This window comes from Pelophylax lessonae, assembly GCF_965119305.1.
Source record: "Pelophylax lessonae genome assembly, chromosome: 9".
Classification (NCBI taxonomy): Eukaryota; Metazoa; Chordata; class Amphibia; order Anura; family Ranidae; genus Pelophylax; species Pelophylax lessonae.
Genome location: NC_138776.1, coordinates 233,638,719 through 233,659,018, shown reverse-complemented (window position 1 = coordinate 233,659,018; position 20,300 = coordinate 233,638,719). Strand labels below are relative to the sequence as shown.

Below are 20,300 nucleotides of genomic sequence, written 5' to 3'. Positions count from 1 at the left end.
TCTGCTACAGCAATTACAAAAAGGTAAAGAGAGGTCCAATTTATAAAAAACTTTAAATACATTTAAAGAGCAGACCAGGAGGAGTGACACACAAAAGGGGGACCAGAATAGAACCAGAATATTTTTTTAGGGAGATGCTACCCCTGTAACCCAGCAGGTGAGCACAGCAGACTTTTACTATAATGGAGACATCTGGGTGAACAACTCAAGCGTGTTTGTAATCATGTCTCAAAGCAATTTATTGGCTGCTCAAACACAAATAATTTGTGAAAGGATCGTTGGAGGTCAAGTTAATTGTAGAAACACATTTTGTTAGCAATATATATTGACCGTCCCAAAAGTCATTCTTAAAAAGGGATGGAAAAAAAAAAAAAAAAAGATATCTGGCAGTACACAGATGATTCTGTTTTACAGTCTTCATACTTACCAATATGCACTCCAAAGTAACCAGACACAAGGATCAGGCAGTTTATTACATAAGAGAAAGTCATTGTTGTGCTCCTCATACACAAAAAGCCAGTCTCAGTAATATCCACATTCTGTAAAGACTAATGTCTAGCTGTAGACTCTTCCTCTAGCCATACTTCTGCTGCTGCACCATCTTGATTTGGAAACACATCTGTCTGGAGTTTTAACCCAGAGCATTCTGGGTTCCTAGGTTTTATAATAAATAACAGTTTCACTGTTTTTTTCCCTATATAGCAAAATATAAATTAACATAGTAACAAAAAAATGTACTCTTTTGTAAGGTAGTCTTATTATCCTTGCCTGGCATTTGAGTAACCTAAAAGATTTTTGGTAAGCGTTTTGAAAGCATACACATTATGGTGCAGATGAAATCCATGAATGAAAGTTCATTTCTGAAATATTGTCTCAGCAACATCATCCATCACTGTCTTCAGCCAGAACTTCCTGGTTTGCTTGGCCTGAGCCTTGAAGAACGGATCCAAAAAACAAAGACCTGAACTGAATAAAAAAAAAAAAAACCCACACATTACATATATATCTAATTCTTATGACACAGTAAATCATCTTACTCAAAATTTTGCAATAATAGATGACAGGCTTTTTTATTTTCATAGGGTAACTATAAAAAACGCAAGCACATAAAGGCCACCTTACCATAGCCTATATCCACTTAAACACAATTAAATGTAGTCATGTAAATCAACAAAGTGTCGTTCAGCCTCGGTTTACAACCGTTTTGTTACCTGTTTTTATATCAGATGTTACATGAGCTGAGAATATGACCTCCTTGCAATTTTTTTAAATGTATCATATTAGATCTGTCGCCATCTAAGCAGATCATAATGATAACTTAACCACTTCCAATACAGGGCACTTTCACCCCCTTCCTGCCCAGGCCAATTTTCCCCTTTTAGCACTGTTGCATGTTGAATGACAATTGCGCTGTCATGCAACACTGTACCTACACCAAATTTATGTCATTTTCCCCCAAACAAATAGAGCTTTCTTTTGGTGGTATTTGATCACCTCTGGGTTTTTTCCTTTTTGCTAAACAAATAAAAAAAGACCGAAAAGTTTGAAAAAAAAAAAAAAAAAAAAAGTTTTGTTTAGGTTATACAATTTTGTAAATAAATAAGTTTTTTCCTGCACTGATGAGACTGCACTGACAGGCACTGATGGAGTGGCACTGATAGGTAGCACAGATATGCAGCATTGGTGGGCACTGATATGCGGCACTGCTGGGCACTGATAGGCGGCATTGACGGGCACTGATAAGTGGCACTGGTGGGCAATAATGGGCACTTGTGGGCGACACTGAAAGATGGCAATGATGGGCACTAGTGGGCAGCACTGATAGGGAGGGCACTGGCGGGCAGCACTGATGGGGAGGGCAATGGGGGGCTCCCTGAGCCCTGTTTGCCATCCCTGGTGACCATAGTGGGCATCCCTGGGGTCATAGGTGGGCATCCCTGGGGTCATGGGTGGGCATCCCTGGTGGTTCTAGTGGCACCCCCCCCCCCCCCCCCGAGGGTCTGCACTGGTAATCGATGATCTGATTACCAGTGTCGACCCCCCCCCCCCTGTCAGGGGAGCCGCCGAACGGCGCTCCCTTACTCGTGCCTGTCAGGCACGAACTAAGGAAACGGCTGTTCCTGCTTACTATGTGACCAGCCGTGATTGCACATGGCTGGTCACACGGTAAAGAGCCTACGTCAGAGGCTCTTTACCGAGATGCAGGGTGTCAGGCTGACACCTCGCATCACCGATCGCCGCTCTGCGTGCCCCCGGGGGGGCGCACAGAGCTGTATTATCCTGCCGCCGTCGTATGACGTCCGGTCAGGATAATACAACCACATTCCTGCCGTCAATCTGCAATAGGGCGTGCGGGAAGTGGTTAAGAACTCCACACAAATATATAGTCCTTAACCACTTCCTGCCCCTCATATAACAAAATGATGGCGGCAAAGTGGTTGATCTATCTTGACTGGGCGTCATATGACGTCCAGTAGGATAGGCCGCTCTGCGTGCCCCGGGGGGGGGGGCGCAGAGCGGCGATCGGTGGTGCGGTGTCTCACTCTGACACACCGCACCTCCGATCCCGGTAAAGAGCCTATGACCTAGGCTCTTTACCATGTGACCAGCTGTGTCCAATCACAGCTGGTCACATAGTAAATAGGAAGTGCCGTTGATCGGCTTTCCTCAGTTCACACCTGACAGGCGTGAGTAGAGGAGAGCCGATCGGTGGCTCTCCTGATAGGGGGCGAGTCTGTGCTGGTAATGAGAGCATTGATTACCAGAGCAGACCCTTGGGGATTCCACTAGAGCCACCAGGGATGCCAAACAGTGCTCAGGGAGCCTGTCAGTGCCCTCCTCATCAGTGCTGCCCATCATTGCCGTCCCCCAGTGCCCATCATTGCCATCTATCAGTGCCGCCCACAAGTGCCTATCAGTGCTGCATATTAGTGCCACCCCATCAGTGCCTGTCAGTGCGGCCTCATCAGTGCTCGTCAGTGTAGGAAAAAATTTATTTATTTACAAAGTCTGCGTGCAAAACCACTGTACAGAGCAGGCGAGTATGACATGTTATTAAGGGTTTTTTTTTTATAACTTTAAGCCCCTTGCAATCCATAAATCACTGCTCATGTCCTATGCAACTGCCCTCAAGACTAAATACTGATTTGGGGGCTGGGGGAACTGGTGGAGTCCGTATGGGTGGAACTCCCAACGGGTAGAATTGGGAAATTAGTGGGGGTATGTTACAGGCCCCCTAAACTGAAGGAAGACGTGGAGTTGGATCTCCTTTCACTGTTAGAAATGGCAACGAAGCAGGGAAATGCCATTGTGATGGGGGACTTCAACTATCCCGACATTGACTGGGCAGAAGGGACAGCCCATTCATTACAGGCCTGCCATTTCTTAAATGTCTTACAGGACAACTTCATGTCCCAATTGGTGGATTCCTCGACTAGAAATGATGCATTGCTAGATCTATTCATTACAAATGATACAGATTTGATTGCAAATGTGGTAATACGGAACATTGGGAACTAGCAACCACAGGATTATTACATTCAGCATAAATCATAGGAAAGGGAGGTACTGGGTAGCACAAGAACACTAAATTTTAAAAGGGCCAACTTTTCTAAACTGCGGTCAATACTACAAGATATTAAGTGGGACCAAATCCTTGAAACATTGAACATGAAGGAAAAACAGGAGAGCTTTAGGGACATAATAAATAAAAGTGTCAAGTCCATTCCAATGGGTAATAAATATAGAAGAACAAAGAACAAAGATTAAACCTGGGTGGCTGAACCAAAATGTAAAATGTCACTAAGGGGGTCACCTTAGTCTGCCTGTAAAGTGGCACATCTGTACCGTGTAAAAACCCTGCTGCAGCAATAATGACATTTTTAAAGCCAGAAAAAAAAAATACCTGGTTTCCTGCAGGATTTCTTTATAAACAGCTTGGGGAGCCAGTCTGAAGAATGAGGCCATTATTATGAGGCCAGAATTTAGTGTACTCAGAACAAGATTAAAGATTTTTTGGAAAAATTCTTGTGTCTTTCGCAGACTTTGGATAGAAGTAACAGGTGTGGAAAAATTGGGCTTTGGGTGTTGGTGGTGCCTTTACATCGTAACCCTATAGAGGAACTCTTGATGAAAGCAAGAATTGGCCCTGCTGTCAAAAAATAAAATGATATGCCCAAGCCAGACAGTGGTGGAAAAATTGGTCTTTGGGTGTGGGTGGTGCCTACACACCGTAACTCTATAGAGGTACTCTTGATAAAAGCAAGAGTTGTCCTTGCTGTCAAAAATTGAAATTATATGCACCTGTCAAACCAGTGTGGAAAAATTGGTCCTTGGGTGTTAATTGTGCCCATGAAACCTACACCAAAAAATTTCGAACACCCAAAAAACTAAGCAGCCTAGACAGTCTTTCAGGAATTCAAGATCCAGAAAGCACTTTGTCAGTGACATCAGCATCAGGGGCTTGATAGCTGCTGCTAATCCAGGACTGATTCATTTTGATAAATGTCAGCCGGTCCACGGAGTCTGAACAGATGTGCTCTTATCTGTCACAAATTCTCCGGCAGCACAGAATGCCCCTTCGGAAAGCATGCTGGATGCAGGGCAGCCCCGCAGCTCAATTGCATACTAGGCAAGTTTGGATCATCAACTAGAAAGCTCTTCATGTCTGTTTTCGCCCCTAGATAATCTCTCACCATATGATGCAGACGCTGCTGATGTGAAAGCTGACAGCCCTGGGCGCTGAGGACCATGGGAAGTGCATCAATGAGGCGGCCCTCTTCTCTATCGCTCCTCTAAACCAACAGAAGCCTCAAAATTAAGTTTTCGAAGAGACTGTAACCTACCAGAGTTGGGATAGGGGGGGTTACATAAACTCCTCTTTAAGGTGTTATCAAGAGATTTTATCTTCTGCTCCCTCTGTAGAGACAGGATAAGTTCCAAGACACTCCCCTTGGATAACCAATAGTAATCCTTCTCCTTGATGCCAGGTATTCATGCCCTTTCGCAGGCTTTGAATGCACCACCAGTTTGCAGAGGCATGAGAAGATGACTTCTCGGGGGTCACTGAAAATTACAGCATCTGGAATGGTTTCCTCCCAGCCACATACTACTCAAGGGTTCTGGGGGTGGAAAATCATCTCTTGAGGGTCGACATATGTCTTCCTCAGCGTCAATGCTTCCAAAACTGCCAGAATCCTCCTCCCTCTCCCCTTGTGTGTTGTCACAAGAATGGTGTCTGCATAAAGCAGGCATTGAGAGGAAAGGAAGTCCTCTTCCTCCCACTGCTCTGCCTAGATTGTCCCGTCTATAATGCCCAGCAGAGTCTGCTCCAGCAGGAAAAAAGGGACGGGGTCACTGATGCATGCATGGTCATGGTTCACTATCCTTTTTGCCTCCTGAAATGGGGACAGTACAGTGCATGCATTCCTTAGCAGCCATTGGCATGGGGAAAAAGCCGGTCGTTGTGCCATACTTATACAGGTACTTGACGGCCCTCTGCTGCAGCATTGCCAAAGTAGAGTTCCACCTGTTGGGCATGTCACAAATCAGGGGGGTTTGCAGGCAGATGGAATTCCTGCTGAATTTCAGCCAAACAAGCACCGGCTGTGTATGACCGCATGAAATAGCTACAGACTCTAACCTGCTTTAGCAGATCTTTCAATCCTGGGTACCGATTTACGCTGCACCACCAAATTGAAGACATGTGCCAGGCATGGCACATGGGTTAACTTTGTCTCAGGGCGGATAGGAGGTTAGCCCCAATAATGCACACCACCATTCCCTGCTCCAGCTGGTGTGGCATGAACCACCTCTGGGAGATGCCCCTGCAGAGCTGAAAGAATCTCTGCTCCAGTGTGTGGCTCCTGTCCCCTACACAGACCAGCTGAAGCACTGAATGGCACCTTTTAGCCTGACTGATTAAAAGGCCCCTTGAGCGCTTAGGTAGTTAATAGGACAATTCAGCAGAGGAGGGCATGGAGGAGGAGCTGACCATACTTGCATCACCACCACCGTTCGCTGTATGGAGACATGGTTACACAACAAGCTAAGCCCTGTCCTGCATCCTTCTGAGTTGCAAGCAGAGTTACCCAGTGTGTGGTGAACGAAATATATTGTCCCTGCCCATGCTTGCTGGACCAAGTGTCAGCAGTAACCTGGACCTTGTGGCAGACTGCCTTGCCCAACAATGCCACAACATTGCCTTCCACATGATGGTACAGAGCTGGAATGGCCTTATGTGAAAAGAAATAGCGACTGGGAACCTGCTATTGTGGTAGAGCACAAATTTACTGAAGGGGGCAGAATCCACCAGATGGAAGGCCAGGAGTTGTAAAGCCAGCAGCTTTGACAAGCTTGAATTTAGATGCTGGGCATGTGGGTGGCATTTTTTCACTGCAGCAGATGGGGCAGAGAAATGTGCCTGCTATAGTCTATAGCTGGTGATGTGCTTCTGGAAGATGCGCTGCAAGGACCCGTGACAACCTTCGTTATACTATCATCCCTGTCAGTGGAGGCTGCCGAGAGGTCATGAGGTATAGCGGGGGTAGACTGGAAAGGAGAGGAGTGAGGAGTAGCTGAATTGCATCCCTTTTGTGTGGCTTTCAGGTACTCTTGCAAACGGGCTGAGTGCTGGGAGGTTAAATGCCTTGTCAAGCATTTGGTACTCAAATGGCTGGTGTTTTTTGCCACGCTTGATCTGCTTAAAGCAAAGTTTGCAAATTGCAACAGTGCGATCGGCTGGACATGTGCTAAAGGCCCAGACAAGGGAGCTGTGGAAAGTGGACCAGGAAAGAACAGCTGCATTAATCTAGTGGAAGAGGGTGGCTGCTCTCTACTCTTCTTTGATGGCTGCCTGATTGGGGTTGTGCTTCACCCTCACTTTTCTCCTCTGCTCTATCTGGCACTCAAGTTGCTTCAGTAAACATCATCCCTTAATCCTCATCATCACTGGAGCCAACTTGGCAATATGCTGCGGCTAGGGGAACATGACTGCCAATTTGTTGTTTACCCCTCTCTGTAGGCTCATGTTCCTACCTTCCTTAACTTCAGAACCAAGATCTGAATCAAACAATGGCTGTGCATCGTCAAGGAGCAAGTGGCTGACACTGTGTTCAAATAACTCAGGTGACTCCTCCATGCCTGATGCTATGGCAGGAGTAGCTGTGGACAAGGAAGCAGAATAAGCCACTCTGGCTGCTGCGGTGGACTGCACACTAGTCTGTTTGGAATGAGGATGGTTTAGTAAACCAGTCCACCACACCTCCTCTGCATGCTGTGGCTGGATAGCACGGGCAACATCACTAAACAAAGGAAATGATATCCCTACAATAAAAATTAGGCAAAAAAAAAAAAAGAAGTAGCCTAAAGCACCAGATCTGATGAGCAAATGCAACATTTGCTTATATTGTATTTACAATAAAATGTGATACATCTTGCTACGCCTATTGTAGGTTTATACGTTTTTGTAACCATTCTCCGGTGGTTCATCAGATATGGCGCTTTACGCTACTCTATTTGCCTAATTTTTCTTGTATGCGTTTTTTTTTTTTTGCCATAGAGCCCCACTCTTTAATCTACTGTATATTTAAGAGTGGGTAGGTTACTGGAGGGTATTCACTACATCCTAATTTCATTAGCATTCCCTTTTTTTTTTCTAAGAAAATGATACCCTGCCTGAGGACAGACCAATTCCACCTTTGCCTGTGGACACAGATGCTGCTGGCCCCCTCATAATGCCATGGGAATGTCTGCCTCTCCTTGTTGGCTTCCCAGACATAATTTTGGGGGGGGGTGGGGGGTTAGCGCTTTTTAATGCACTGATGCACTTTAATCAATAGGAAGTCGTGTTTGGTGCACTTTAACTTGAGTACTCGCTATACAGACACTCCACTGGCACTACGATATACTACAGTAAAACTGCACTGACGCACTGCAATATACTGCAGTAAACATGCACCAACGCACTGAAATATACGATGTTAAATATGTACTAACACACTGCAATAATCGTGCACTAACGCACTGCAATATACTGTGGTAAACGTGCACTAACGCACTGAAATATACTATGGTAAACGTACACTATTGCACTGAAAATATACTGCAGTAATCGTGCACTAACGAACTGCAATGTAGTGCGGTAAACATGAACCAATGCACTGAAATATACTGCAGGAAACCTGCCCTGACAAAATAGATTGACGCTAAAGTAAAAATGAATGATCGCACTACACTCACTCTGCAATATCACTAGATTCACACTAAACTAATATGCTCAAAAAAGAATCGCAATAGCCCACTATAGCACACTAACTCGCTAGTAGCACTGAACAGAGCCCTGTTCTAGCTCTCTCCACACCAATCTCACACTGCAAATGGCCGCTATGGGAAGAACATTTTTTTAGTGTGGAGTGGGACTAAGACCAATGAGCCATATTTGGATAGAGTCATCATGACAATGTCCAATCATGGCTCTGACAATGCTATGTGCTCTGAATTGGCAAAGCTTTCATTGGTTCAGCCTTCAATGCACTGTGCAGCAGCACAGTGCATTGTGGCAGTTCGGCGGGCCGAAGAAATGGTCCAATGCCCCGACAATTCGGATATTCGTCGAGTGAGCGAACAGCCAATGTTCACCCCGAACCGTTTACCCAACACTAGTCCAAACAAACAGACTAAGGCTGGGTTCGCATTATTGCAAACTGGATGAGGAGAAACCCGCCAGGATGAGGGGAAACCTGTCAGCAGGCTGTGACCGGCTCTAAATGGAGCCAGTTCACACAGCACCGAGACAGCTGCGGAGCAAATTGCACAGGAGTTCTGTGCATCTTCTGGTTCGTTTCAGGTCCAAATTCTGCCACTAATTCAAACTGAAATCAGACCTGAAACGGTGAACAGGGATGCACTGGACCCCTGCTGTGAGTCGCTCCGCACGGAGGTGTGAATCCAGGCTGACTCAAGACCACACAGTTTCTTTTCCTGCAAAGCCCTGAAGTTTAGAGAAGAAGCACAGAGAAAGCAGCAATCAGCCGCACAGAAAGTTGTAAACTGAAAGTGGCTTGGTAATAATTTTAACAAATAGTTTACTGAAGATTGTTAATTTTTTTTTGTTCAGTATGTTAAAGCTAAAAATACTACAGGTTTAATACTACTTTAATATTAACAAAGCACTTTTCAAATAATGACCATTAACACACAGAGGTGTATCACCCACAACAAAAAGTTCATAACATCAATTTGTAACACAAAATGCTATTTTACCTTCTTGTTAGGGGGTGTGCCAGGAACCTCCCTTTCTGCCTCATCTTCGCATTCTGAATATACAGCTTGCTCTTCCTGGATGGGACTCGGGGGTGGTCTGCTGCTGAAGGTTGGACTAGGTGGAGGGGAAGAAGTTCCTGCCAAGGTAGTTTCCATGGCAATCATATAATCAAGGTCATCACCCAAAAAATCGTCATCGTCCTGTGGCAAGGCGGCTCTGAAAATATATTACAGCATGGTCAATTTACATATAAAATGAGTCCTAAACAAAGTATTAGGGTTTTTTGTTTGCATGTAAATCACAGGACCCAGGGATTTTTCACTATCATGACTACTTGGTTTATGCTGCCACTTACAGGTGAATGAATGCTGACTAAAATAGGCAGGCTTCCCCGCGCAGGCATAACCCCTCAGCACAGCCTTAGTATTTTTCCAAGCAATAAGCAACTAGAGGGGAGGGATGCCTGTGTCCTGTTACTTACTATTACTTACAGGTAATCCAAAAATCCTAATTTTAGGGTACTGTGACAGGAAGTCAGGTAGATCTGTGAGTGTTGTCACATACAGGAGATACATTTCTGCCTTGTTTAGACAATTCACCAATTACTATCAGGTGTCGGCTGCGGAGGTAGCCAGAAAGGTTTGGGACGTTGGAAAGCTTCAGCTATTCAGAATGAGGAAATGAAGGCCTCTATAAGTTATCCAGAGGATGACTAATGATTGCTGCCTCCTGAGGCCTTTTGCGTTAAGGAGAGCAGTGAGCTGAGAAAGACTTCTGAAGGTCAGGTGGTGTTGACTCTGTGTGAAAAGAAATACAAATAGACTATTGGTTTTCTGCTGTATGATCAGCAGTGTCTGCCCAGCAGTAGGTTGTGACAGACTCCATAGGTAGGTTCCTGTGTTGTGAAGGTAGACGCCCCAAGTGGCCAGGGTTTATTTTATGTTTTGTTTGATTTATGCCGTTTGGATGCTTGCACTCGTTTCCAGCAAATTGGAAGAATGAACCATAGACCGTTGTTTTCAACCACTCCTTGGCTGTCTCTCTGTGTAGCGAACCCAGCCAGGGGGTCACCCACACCCGCTACCGAGCCAACCCTATACACATGGTGGAGTGCCGCAGGCAGTTAAAGTAAAACCAAAATGGAGGAGATACTGAGACAACTGGCTATAGCAAATGCAAATCAACAGCAGACAAATGTGGGTTTTCAGCAGAGCCTCGCAGCTCAACAACAGGCTCACCAAGAGAGCATTGAAGGCTTGGAACAGAGACACCAGCAGCAAATGGAGGCCATCGTGAAACAGCTTCAGAGACAGCAGACCGAGGCTGGGAGTCAGGCCAGCAACATACTGACTTTTCGGGTAAGCCACTTATTGCCAAAGATGACTGCAGATGATGACCCTGAGATGTTTGACCACGTTTGAAAGAACAGCGGAGAAAGAGAGTTGGCCTAAAGAACAGTGGGCTGGACTAGTGGCCCCCCTATTATCTGGAGAAGCCCAAAAGGCATATTTTGATTTGGAGCTTGCAGAAAAAAAAAAAAAAAAAAAACTATGATCGATTAAAAGAGGAAATATTGGCACGTTTTGGGGTAACCTTGGATGTCCGTGCTCAGCGGGTCCACAATTGGAGTTATCAGCTGAGGAAGCCACCTCGGTCGCAGATGTATGACCTCTTCCATTTGGCTAGGAAATGGCTGCAGCCAGAAAGTCTGTCCGGACCAAAAATGTTGGAGCGAGTAGCCATGGACAAATTTCTTAGGTCTCTTCCTAACACCCTGCAGAAAGTGGTGAGCCATGGTGGTCCGGAAACCACAGACAAACTAGTAGACCTGGTCGAAAGGTACCTAACAGAGAATTTGACCTCTTTCCCCAGAGACGCACAGATTTTTCACCCAAGACCAGACCCTCCCCACCTATAGGTAAGACTGCATCAAGGGATGGGGGTGAAGAGAGGGACCAAAGAGCAACTAGAGGTATTATCGGGACTACTGCTAATGTTTGGCGAGAGTGGCCTGGAAGACCCATCCCACAGGAGAGGACCAGAAGGTTGATTTGTTACCGTTGCCGGGAAGAGGGACATGTAGCAGCGGTTTGCCCAGCGGGTGATGAACCCATGCAGTGTAACTTTCTGACAGAGACGACAGTCCCTTTTTGCAACCACATGCACTGCAGTAAAGGGGAATGAGAAACCTTTATATAGAATGTGCTTAGATGGTAAAGATGTTGTGGTATTGTTGGATTCAGGTAGCCTGGTCACCTTAGTGAAAAGTGATCTAGTGGTGGGAAAAACCTTACATCCTAGGAAAATGGCTGTAGTTTGTGTACATGGGGACACTCGAGAATTTCCGGTGACTACGGTTTCCTTTGAAACCTCCCTCGGCAACGTGTGTCACCAAGTGGGTTTAGTTCCCAAACTGCCACATGACGCCATTATGGGAAGGGATTTCCCAAAGTTCTGGGAACTCTGGGATTGCCCAGATTCCCCAGTAGGTGGTTCTTCTGAACCTGAAACATCTACTCCAGAATCCTCTAACTGTGAGGATTCTCCGGAGTTTCCGTTCTCAGTCTTAGCAGGGGAAACACCAATCCCTAGGGAGGAGCCTGCTACCTAAGAAGATGAACAGCGGCCGGATAGGGTTTGATGACCTCGAGGTGCACCGAGAAAATTCAAGTTAGACTTACCGGTAACTTGTTTTCCAATAGTCTTTCAGGACAGCACCTTAGAGAGATGGCTCCTCCCTCTCCTCATCAGGAAACACCCCATCCACCAGATTTTAAAAGGAGGCTTCTCCCACCATTCATCAGTTTGTAGAAGAGTACCTCCGGCCCATGCTGGAACACATAAACAGATATGGTTAATCACAGCAATACATTTTATACAATAGGGCGGGATCCTCCTGCTGTCCTGAAAGACTATTGGAAAACAAGTTACCGGTAAGTCTAACTTGAATTTTCCCTAAAACGTCTTTCAGGACAGCACCTTAGAGAGGATTATCGAGACTTACTCAATTAAGGGAGGGACCACAGCTTGCAGGACCTTTCTGCCAAAAGCCTGATCTTCAGCTGCCAAAAGGTCCAACCTATAGTGTCTTGCAAATGTAAAGTAGCTTGACCACATAGCCGCTTTGCAGATCTGATCTGGAGTGGCACCAGCTTTCTCTGCCCATGTAGTGGCTAACGCTCTAGTAGAGTGAGCTCTGATCCCCTGTGGGGGAGACAATTTCATTTGGGAGTAAGCCTCTGAAATAGCGGATCTGAGCCATCTGGCTATTGATCCTTTTGATGCCTGGCGACCTTTTTTGTTGCCAGAGAAAAGAACAAAAAGAGAGTTTGATGATCTAAACTCTTTAGTAACCTCCAAGTAATGTATAAGGACCCTTCTTACATCTAGGTAGTGAAAGCTTTTTTCCTTATCTCCTGATGGATTAGGACAGAAGGTAGGTAACAATTTCTTGGGAGCGGTTTCTCGTTGAAGCTACTTTTGGGAGAAACCCTGGATCCGTCTTGAGAATTATCCTATCTGGATATATGGACAAGAAAGGTTCGATAGCTGATAAAGCATGTAATTCACTGATTCTTCTTGCTGATGTTATTGCCACCAAGAAGACCGTCTTGAGGGTAAGGTTTTTTAGTGTAACCGTTTCTAGTGGTTCAAAAGGTTCCTTTGTGAAGGCCTGAAGGACCACCGACAAGTCCCATTTGGGGAAGCTTCTGATAGGCACTGGTCTGGAGCGGGTAAGGGCCCTGAAGAATCTGATTAAAGATTCTGAAGAAATGGGCCTTTCCAAGAATACCCCCAGGGCTGTAACTTGTACCTTGAGGGTACTTACTGCCAAACCTTTTCCTGCGCCCTCCTGTAGGAACTCCAAAATTGAAGTAATACTGTCTTTCGATTCACACCAGGTATTATATGTCTTCCAAACTTTTACATATATATTCCTTGTGACTTTTTTCCTACTGGAAAGTAGAGTAGCAATTAATGCGTCTGAAAATCCTTTCCTTTTCAGCAGTTGCTCCTCAGATACCAGGCGGTGAGCTTTAGCTTTTACACTTCTGGATGATAGACTGGACCTTGAAGCAGTAGGTCTTGACGAAGAGGGAGCTGAAAAGCAGGTTTGACTGATAGTTGAAGGACAGTCGAAAACCAAACCCTTTTGGGCCAATAAGGAGTGATCAGGATCACTGAGGCTCTTTCCATTTGGATTTTTCTCAATACCAACGGAATGAGCTGGAAGGGGGGGAAGGCATACCCCAACCTGAACCTCCAGGGATGTGCCAGGGAATCTACTCCCAGAGAGTTGTCGTTTCTGTGGAGTGAGAAGTAAAGTGGAAGTTTTGCGTTTTCTTTCGTTGCAAACAGATCCACCTCTGGCTTTCCCCAAGTCTTGGTTATCAACATAAAGACTTCTGGGTTCAAGCTCCATTCTGCTTCTCGGATCTTCTGCCTGCTTAAATAATCCGCCACACTGTTTAGTGTACCTTTTAGGTGGATTGCTGACAAGGAAAGTAACTGCCTTTCCGCCCATTGCAGAATTTCCGTTGCCAACAGCTGTAGGGTTTTGCTTCTTGTGCCCCCTTGCTTGTTTAGATATGCCACCGTAGTGGCATTGTCTGAAAGGACTTGAACATGAGTCCCCTGAAGATTTTGAGAGAAGGCAGCTAGGGCTAGGCCGACTGCCTTTAACTCCTTCCAATTTGAGGATTTCCTTGTCTCGGTCTGAGACCAAACCCCCTGTGCCAGGTTTTGGTTCCAGTGGGCTCCCCACCCCCAACTGCTGGCATCCGTTGTTAACCTCTGGTCTGCTGGGAAGGACCAGGCCAAACCCTGGGACAAGGTTATCTGATTTCTCCACCACGAAAGGGACCTCTTGACCTTGGTGGGGATTTTTACCTTTAAGTCCAAAGTCTCTGGATTGTGATCCCAGATTCTGAGGAGGAAATATTGGAGTGGCCGAAAATGCAGCCTTGCCAATTGGACAGCTGGAATTGATGCAGTCAGGTTTCCAAGGACTGACATGATCTCTCTGATCGACCACCACTGATTTGTTTGTAGCCTTGCTACCAAATTCTGTATTTTGACCTGTTTGTCTTCTGGTAGGAAGATTCTTTGTTCCACAGAGCATAACTGAAACCCTAGGAACTGAACCCGCTGAGTCGGTGTGAGATTCGATTTCTTGATGTTCACTATCCATCCCAGAGCTTCTAGATGACCTCTTGCCTTGTGCAGGTCCTCTTGAAGTTTTTCCTTTGACGGGGCAAAGAAAAGCAGGTCGTCCAGGTAAGGCACCACAGAGATTCCCTGAAGGCGGAGGGGAGCTAGACACTCTGCCATTACCTTCGTAAAAATACGAGGGGAGGATGATAGCCCGAAAGGGAGTGCTTTGAATTGGATATGGAGCATTTCCTTTCCCAGATTTACTGCCAACCTTAGGAATCTCTGTGAGCGAGGGGCAATAGGGATATGCAGGTAAGCATCCCTTAAGTCGATTGATGCCATGAAGCATCCTTTTGTTAACAGGGTTCTGACTGTAAGAATTGAGTCCATTCGAAACTTTTTGTACAGAACTGACCTGTTTAATGGTTTCAGATTCAGTATAAGACGAAACTCCCCCGATGGTTTCTTTATCAAAAATATGTGGGAATAGAATCCCTGATGTTGTTCCTCCACTGGAACTGGACAGACAACTCCCTGTCGCCTCAGGTCCTTTAACAGGTCCATCATAGCCAGGGCTTTTTCTGCATCTCTTGGGAGGTTTGTGACAAAAGAACCTTTCGGGTGGCGTCTCTGAAAACTCTATGTTGTAGCCTTGGGACAGCATATCCAGAATGTATTGATTTTCTGTTATGGCTGCCCAATAGGGGAGGAATTCCCTCAATCGTCCTCCCACCGGCAATGTCTTGTCATTGTGTTTTGTTGGTTGACACAGGAGGATGGAAGAGAACACCTCCTTTCCCTTTGGGTTTTTGTGTCGACCAGTTTCTTCTCTTCTCCTGGGGTCTGCTATTTTGCTGAGCTTTTTGAGGTCGAAAAAGCTTCTTTGCTGCCTGTTTCTTCTTCACAGGAAAGGACTTTTTGTCTGCTGTTCTATCTAGAACAGAGTCTAGCCCAGGCCCGAATAGTAGATCCCCTTGAAAAGGAAGTCCACACAGCTTATTTTTAGAAGCTGTATCTCCAGGCCATGTCTTTAACCAAAGAGCCCTTCTGGCCGAGTTGGATAAAGCTGCAGATCTTGCGGTCCTCTTCACTGACTCTGCTGAAGCGTCAGCAATGAAGGCTATGGCCGTGGAGAGCGTGGAAAAGGAATCCAAAATTTCCTGTTTAGGTGAGTCTGCTGTGATGTGTGCTTTTAGCTGGCTAAGCCAGTATTCCAGATTCCTGGACACACAGGTTACTGCCATGGCAGGCTTCAGACTCCCCATGATGGATTGCCAGGATCTCTTAAGTTGCTGGTCCATCTTATCCATGGGATCCCTCAGGACTCCCATGTCTTCAAATGCTAGGTCTGTTGACCTAGAAACCTGGGAGAAGGCTGCATCAATCTTTGGCATCTTATTCCAGGGAGCTCCTGGGTCCTCATCAAAAGGAAATCGCCTTTTAAAGGCTTTAGGGAAGAAGGTTTTCTTTTCCGGATCAGCCCACTCATGTTTTATTGCATCTGAGATGGTCTGATGCACTGGGAAGATACGGCCCTTAGGCTCTTCCAAGCCTGCATACATTTTATCATGCAGGGACAGTTCCTTCTTTTCCTCCTCTAGACCCAGGGTGATGTAAACTGCCCTCAGGAGACCATCCACTTGCTCTAAGGATAGTTTGTATTTAGTGGGCCTACTTTGTGCCCCTCCCTCCTCTTCTTCCTCTGAATCTTCTTTGGAATGTGAGGGGGAATTATCTCCTTGGGTGGAAGGAACCCCTTCTGTCCCCACCGAAGGAACCAATTGTGAACCCTGAGAGGACAGTGAGGCTGATGGCTGACTCAGGGCAGGATCCTGTAGGGATGACCGAAAAGATTGGATGGTAGCATCCAATTCCTTCCTCACAGATGCAACTAGATCGCCACAAACTGCAGATGCTTCTTCCTTTACTAGTGCATCAATACATCCCTGGCAAAGTGTCTTTTTCCAGCTTTCCGACAACTTTGCTTTGCATGAAGGACACTTTCTCTTGGAAACAATTTCCGAGCTTTTAGCCTGGAAGACATGAATGGGAAAACATACACATGCTTCTTAAGAGTCAGCCTGATTCTCAGAGTCACCAAGGTGCACAGAAAGACATTTTAAGGGAAGTCCCATGTGCCCTGACAGGCCCCCAGCCACCGGGGGGGAAAGAAAAAAGGGTTGGAGAGAGACCCCACAGAAAGATAGGCCATATAAAGATATCCCTTACCTGGGCCTTACTGGTGCCTGTGCCTGTCCCACTCGCTGAAGAAGCTTCCATCGCTTGGCAGCGGTATCACCCGTGGCTTCGGTACCGGTTCCGGAGACCAAAGCACACCTGCACTGGACCGGATCCAGAATAAGGCACCAGCTTGCTCCGCCCTTCTTCCTCTGCGTCCGGCGGAAATGACGCCATACGTCCCCTGCAGAACGCTGCCCTTTCCGGAACCTCACTTCCGGTCTGGACGAGCGTCACTCGATCCGGAGAAATGGCGGCAAATTTGAAAAAAGGCAGCGGAAGCCTAAGAAAAAACGTTCCGCTCCTCCAAGATGCCTTCCCAGGGCTGTGCTCTGCGGGGTCCTGACTCAGCCTAGAGCACTGAAGAGGAAGAAGGAGCCCATGCACTGCAGTCGGTCGCGTGAATGGGAGAAGCAATCGTCTCCAAAAAAGGGTAGGTGGACGTAGGAAGCCCGGTCTCTCAAGATAGCACCTTAAGAGCCCAGCTCCCCACAGAGGTGTTCCTCGGCCGGAGGAAACACAAAAACTGATGAATGGTGGGAGAAGCCTCCTTTTAAAATCTGGTGGATGGGGTGTTTCCTGATGAGGAGAGGGAGGAGCCATCTCTCTAAGGTGCTGTCCTGAAAGACGTTTTAGGGAAAACTTTATCACTGAGCAATTGAGGGACCCCACATTACTAAGAGCCCCGGAGAATGTAGTGAAGATAGATGGGGAGTTAGTTAACCCTGACATGAGGATTGCCCTCCCTTACTTCATTATTGAAAGGGATCTGTTATATCGAGTGTCACAGAGGATAGAGGACACCCTTGAGCAACTGGTAGTGCCTAAACCGTACCGCAAGATGGTTTTGGAACTGGCCCATGGGCACATTCTTGGGGGACATTTGGGAGCAGAAAAAAACCGGGAGAGAATCACCCAGAGGTTTTATTGGCCTGGGATCACTAAGGAAGTGGAATTGTACTGCTCTTCCTGTCCAGTGTGTCAGATTACTGCACCCACGCCACATTTTCGCAGTCCGTTGGTACCCCTGCCCATTGTCGAGGTCCCTTTTGAGAGGATCGCCATGGACTTGGTTGGCCCCTTACTAAGGTCCACTAGAGGGCACCAGCACATCTTGGTAATAATGGACTATGCCACCCGTTACCCAGAAGCGATTCCTCTCCGAAATACCTCTGCTAAAACCATTGCCAAAGAGTTATTTCAGGTCTTCAGCCGTGTGGGTCTTCCTAAGGAAGTCCTAACTGACCAGGGCACCTCGTTTATGTCTAGGGTGACCAGAGAACTTTGTAAACTACTGATAGTGACTCAATTACGTACATCAGTATATCACCCTCAAACAGACGGGTTAGTGGAGAGGTTTAATAAAACTTTAAAACAAATGTTGAGGAAGGTGGTGGATAAAGTTGGAAAGAATTGGGATTATCTGCTCCCTTATCTGATGTTTGCCATAAGAGAGGTTCCCCAATCATCCACAGGGTTCTCTCAGTTTGAGCTACTATATGGGAGGCACCCCTGGGGCCTATTGGACATTGCCAGGGAAACATGGGAGAGTGAGAGTTCCCCTCATCGAACTGTGATTGAACATGTGGCACAAAAATGCAAGATAGAATTGCCCAAGTAATGCCGATTGTGAAGGTACATTTAGCCCAAGCCCAGTTGGCTCAACAAAGTATTTACAATCGTGGGGCCCAGGTCTGTTCTTTTGCACCTGGGGATAGGGTGTTGGTGCTGGTCCCCACGGTCGAAAGTAAATTCCTAGCCAAATGGCAGGGTCCCTATGAAGTGTTGGAGAGAATGGGGGTGGTGAATTATAAAATTAGCCAACCGGGAAGACGAAAAACTGAGCAGCTCTATCACTTGAACTTGTTAAAACCATGGAAGGATAGAGAGTCCTTGGTCACTAAGACTACCCGATTTTCTGCTCCATTTAACCTGGCGGTCCCTGAAGTTGGGATAGCGGAGACTCTGTCCAAAACTCAGCAACAGGAGGTTAAAGAATTTGTGCTCTGTAATAGGGAGAAGTTTTCACACCTGCCAGGTTGGGTCTCCGGAGTTAAACATGATATTATCACCACACCAGGGGATAAGGTAAAGTTAAAGCCTTATAGAATTCCAGAAGCCCGGCGAGAGGCAATTCGCCAGGAAGTAAAAAAAATGCTTGAGCTGGGGGTGATAGAAGAGTCAAATAGTGATTGGTCCAGTCCCACTGTCTTAGTGCCCAAACCAGATGGAAGTTGGCGGTTTTGTAATGACTTTCGCCGCCTGAATAAAATCACTAAGTTTGACACCTATCCTATGCCCCGCATAGATGAACTGATTGATCGCCTAGGCACTGCCCGGTACATGACGACGTTAGACCTGACCAAGGGTTATTGGCAAATTCCTCTCCATTGGTCGGCCAGGGAAAAAAACATTTGTAACTCCAGACGGATCTTTCCAATATCGGAGGATGCCTTTTGGGTTACAGAATACTCCCGCCACAACGCACCTTCGGCCTCATCGAGCCCATGCTGCTGCATACCTCAATGACGTGGTCATCCACAGTGAGGATTGGGACTCACACTTACCAGAAGTTCAGGCTGTGTTGGATTCTATCTGGAAAACCGGGTTTACAGCCAATCCAAAAAAAATGTACCCTTGGGCTAGAAGAGGCGAAGTATCTGGGGTATACCATTGGAAGAGGTCTAATCAAGCCCCAAATAAACAAAGTTAAGGCTATTCAGGATTGGCCACGTCCCACCAACAAGAAACAGGTTCGTGCATTTTTGGGGATCGCAGGTTATTATCACCGTTTTATTCCCCATTTTGCCTCACAGGCTGCTTCCCTGACCAATTTGACCAAAGGGAAGGAGTCTGTCATGATCATATGGACTCCCGAAGCAGAAACAGCTTTTCAGGCTTTAAAACAGGCCTAATGTAGTCAGCCAGTTTTAAATTCGCCTGATTTTTCACAGGACTTTGTGGTTCAGACAGATGTGTCAAATGTGGGTTTAGGAGCTGTACTGTCCCAGATTATGAAGAGGGAAGAACACCCTGTTATGTACCTCAGCCGAAAGTTGAAGGCCCATGACGAGAATTATGCCACCATTGAGAAAGAGTGTTTAGCGGTGAAATGGGCTTTGGATTCTCTCCGGTACTACCTCGTGGGTAGATAGTTTGAACTGGAGACTGATCATGCCCTGTTAAAGTGGAATGCACAGAACAAGGAGACCAATAGGATAATAAATAGGTGGTTCCTGGCCCTTCAGGAATTTAGTTTTGTGGTAACGCATCGCCCCGGTGTTCAAATGGGGAATGCAGATGGTTTGTCCCGTGTACATGCGTGCATGGCAACCTGTGTCCCAACCCTAGGGTTGAAACAAGAGGGGGGGGGGGGTATGTGACAGGAAGTCAGGTAAATCTGTGGGTGTTGTCACAGACGGGAGATACATTTCTGCCTTATTTAGACAATTCACCAATTACTATCAGGTGTCGGCTGCGGAGGTAGCCAGAAAGGTTTAGGACGTTGGAAAGCTTCAGCTATTCAGAATGAAGAAATTAAGGCCTCTATAAGTTATCCAGAGGATGACTACTGATTGCTGCCTCCTGAGGCTTTTTGCGTTAAGAAGAGCAGTGAGCTTAGAAAGACTTCTGAAGGTGAGGTGGT

The 20,300-nt window shown here is 46.4% G+C and overlaps 1 protein-coding gene across 1 annotated transcript in view; it reads right to left on the bottom strand.

Annotated features, from left to right (window-relative positions):
- Positions 1 to 765: 765 nt before the first annotated feature.
- Positions 766 to 20,300, bottom strand: part of RAD9A (RAD9 checkpoint clamp component A) — a 154,000-nt gene continuing 134,465 nt past the window's right edge. The window contains exons 10-11 of the mRNA XM_082268221.1: positions 9,262 to 9,478; positions 766 to 966 (exon numbers count right to left, since the gene is read on the bottom strand). Coding sequence (XP_082124347.1) covers positions 883 to 966; positions 9,262 to 9,478 — 301 coding nt within the window. The 3' untranslated portion in view covers positions 766 to 882. The remainder of the gene's footprint in view (positions 967 to 9,261; positions 9,479 to 20,300) is intronic.